The 1,963-nt window shown below is 42.5% G+C and overlaps 1 protein-coding gene across 2 annotated transcripts in view; it reads right to left on the bottom strand.

The window, feature by feature from the left end:
• camkk1a (calcium/calmodulin-dependent protein kinase kinase 1, alpha a) overlaps positions 1-1,963 on the bottom strand; it is a 119,306-nt gene that overhangs the window by 13,334 nt on the left and 104,009 nt on the right. For both annotated transcript variants that reach the window (XM_020612378.1, XM_020612377.1), the window contains exon 12: positions 827-900. In XM_020612378.1, coding sequence (XP_020468034.1) covers positions 827-900 — 74 coding nt within the window. The remainder of the gene's footprint in view (positions 1-826; positions 901-1,963) is intronic.

The raw sequence follows: 1,963 nt of genomic DNA on the forward strand, positions 1-1,963 counted from the left end.
GGAGCTGTAGTCAATGAAGAGTATCCTGATGTAGCAGTCTCATTTTCCAGGTGCTCTGAATGCGGGCCAGCACCACTCTCTCAAAACAGTTCATAATAATTGGGGTGAGTGCCACTGGCCTGTAGTCGTTCAGGCAGGTGACCGGGCTCTTCTTGGGAAGGGGGACGATGGTTGTGGTCTTAAAGCAGGTGGGAATGATGCTCTGGCTGAGGGAGAGATAATGGGAACTGCTAATGTCTTGTTTTCTTGTTTGAGCCTCTCGGGCCGACTGGGGGAAAACACTGTATATCCTTAACATCATGACACTGCAGACTGATGCATAGCCCCATGATTTTCAACCACTGTGCCTTGGCATGCTAGTGTCACACTAGATGACACACTAGATGACCACACTAGATCGTGTGGTATGCCATGGGAAATTCACTTAATTTGTTCAAAGAAATTATTATGTAATTACTGCAAATAATATGCCATTGTTGAGCATCTGTGCCTACAATGTAGTGACTGGCAGAGTAATTTAGTAGTATTCCATGTCAGTGGGTGGCAGTAGGTAGAGCAATAATAATGTTGTTAATTTAAGACAATAGAATTAGTAATGTGTGTGAGAGGTGGCGGTGACAAGATGTACAACAGCGATGGATAAATATTTGAAATGGAAAAATGTGAACTGACCCTGGCCAAAATTCTAACCTAGATGAAAAGCCTAGTATGAGTGGAGGTCAAAAGAAAGCAAAATGGTGAGTTGTAGACTACAGGTGGCAGAAACATCACTAATGTTTATTCTAATAAAGTGGAGGAGAATGAAGGATGCAGGCGATGCACTTACGCTTCGGGAAATTCCACAGACGTGGTCCTTATCTTGTTGTGCAAAGCCAATATGTACTCATCAATAAATGGGCACTGCAGGTGGAGCAGAGGAAGAGAGTTAAAAACAGAAGGAAGGTACAACAAATTCTTACTGTGCCAGGGACAATCTGTATCCCTGAAGACAAACAACAACAGCTGCTAGTATTCATCATAATGAATGATGCCACTAAACCAGTGGCAGGCTGTGCACTTGGTACCTGGGCCTTCAGTGGGGACTTACCCGACTTAATTCACCACTATCACGTCGCAATTATATAAGCCATCAATACTATACAAAAACGTAATATAACAAAGCGTGGCATTACAGAGAGCGAGGCATTTTGCGTATTGAGGGTGACTACCATTTTTACTAAAAAAAGAAACCCAGTTAAGACAACTCCAAACCTCTACACTACAACCAAGAGAAGAAAGTTCTTGAGGAAGATGAAAAGAAAGAATTAGAGAGATTTACTTGTTGGGTTTAAGGTATGCAAGATAGAGGGACATTTGGAGGCTGTGAATGCGCTCCATCTAACATGAGTGATTTAAGTGGTTTTAAAGCAAGTTGCGGTAGGTTTTGAGGCAGGATAAAAACAAAGGAGCACATGGCAGGAAAATTGCAAGATGTTGTGAACGTGCACAGGAGAAATGACCAACCCGACTTTGGACTCTAAACTCTGACTGACTCACTGTACCTGGTAGCCACAATGACTGACTTGAAACTGTGACTATCTCCTTTGTCTAATAATATATATATTCAATTGCAGGAGGAGTGATTCTCCCGGAATTCATGTGGGAGACCAACTAACTTGCTTTATGCCACAGGCGGAGGAAAGCGTTGCTGTTATTATAATGTAAAACTGACACTATGACCAACTGCGGAGACATTTCCGGGTTGCAAGCGAGAGCAGACGTCTTTACTGCTCCTCTTGTCTGTTCTACGATTTTTCATATCTTCTACCATAAACGTGGTAACAATTAGCAGGAACCAACAACAAGTATGACCCACGTACGGAATGAGGCAAGTGATTTGCTACAGAGGTTAATAGTTTTTGAGGGATTGGATCTGGAACTGAACACAATTGGAGACACTGAACAACATTATCATGAATCGGAC

This window comes from Monopterus albus, unplaced genomic scaffold (genome assembly GCF_001952655.1).
Source record: "Monopterus albus unplaced genomic scaffold, M_albus_1.0 scaffold124.1, whole genome shotgun sequence".
NCBI classification, from domain to species: Eukaryota; Metazoa; Chordata; class Actinopteri; order Synbranchiformes; family Synbranchidae; genus Monopterus; species Monopterus albus.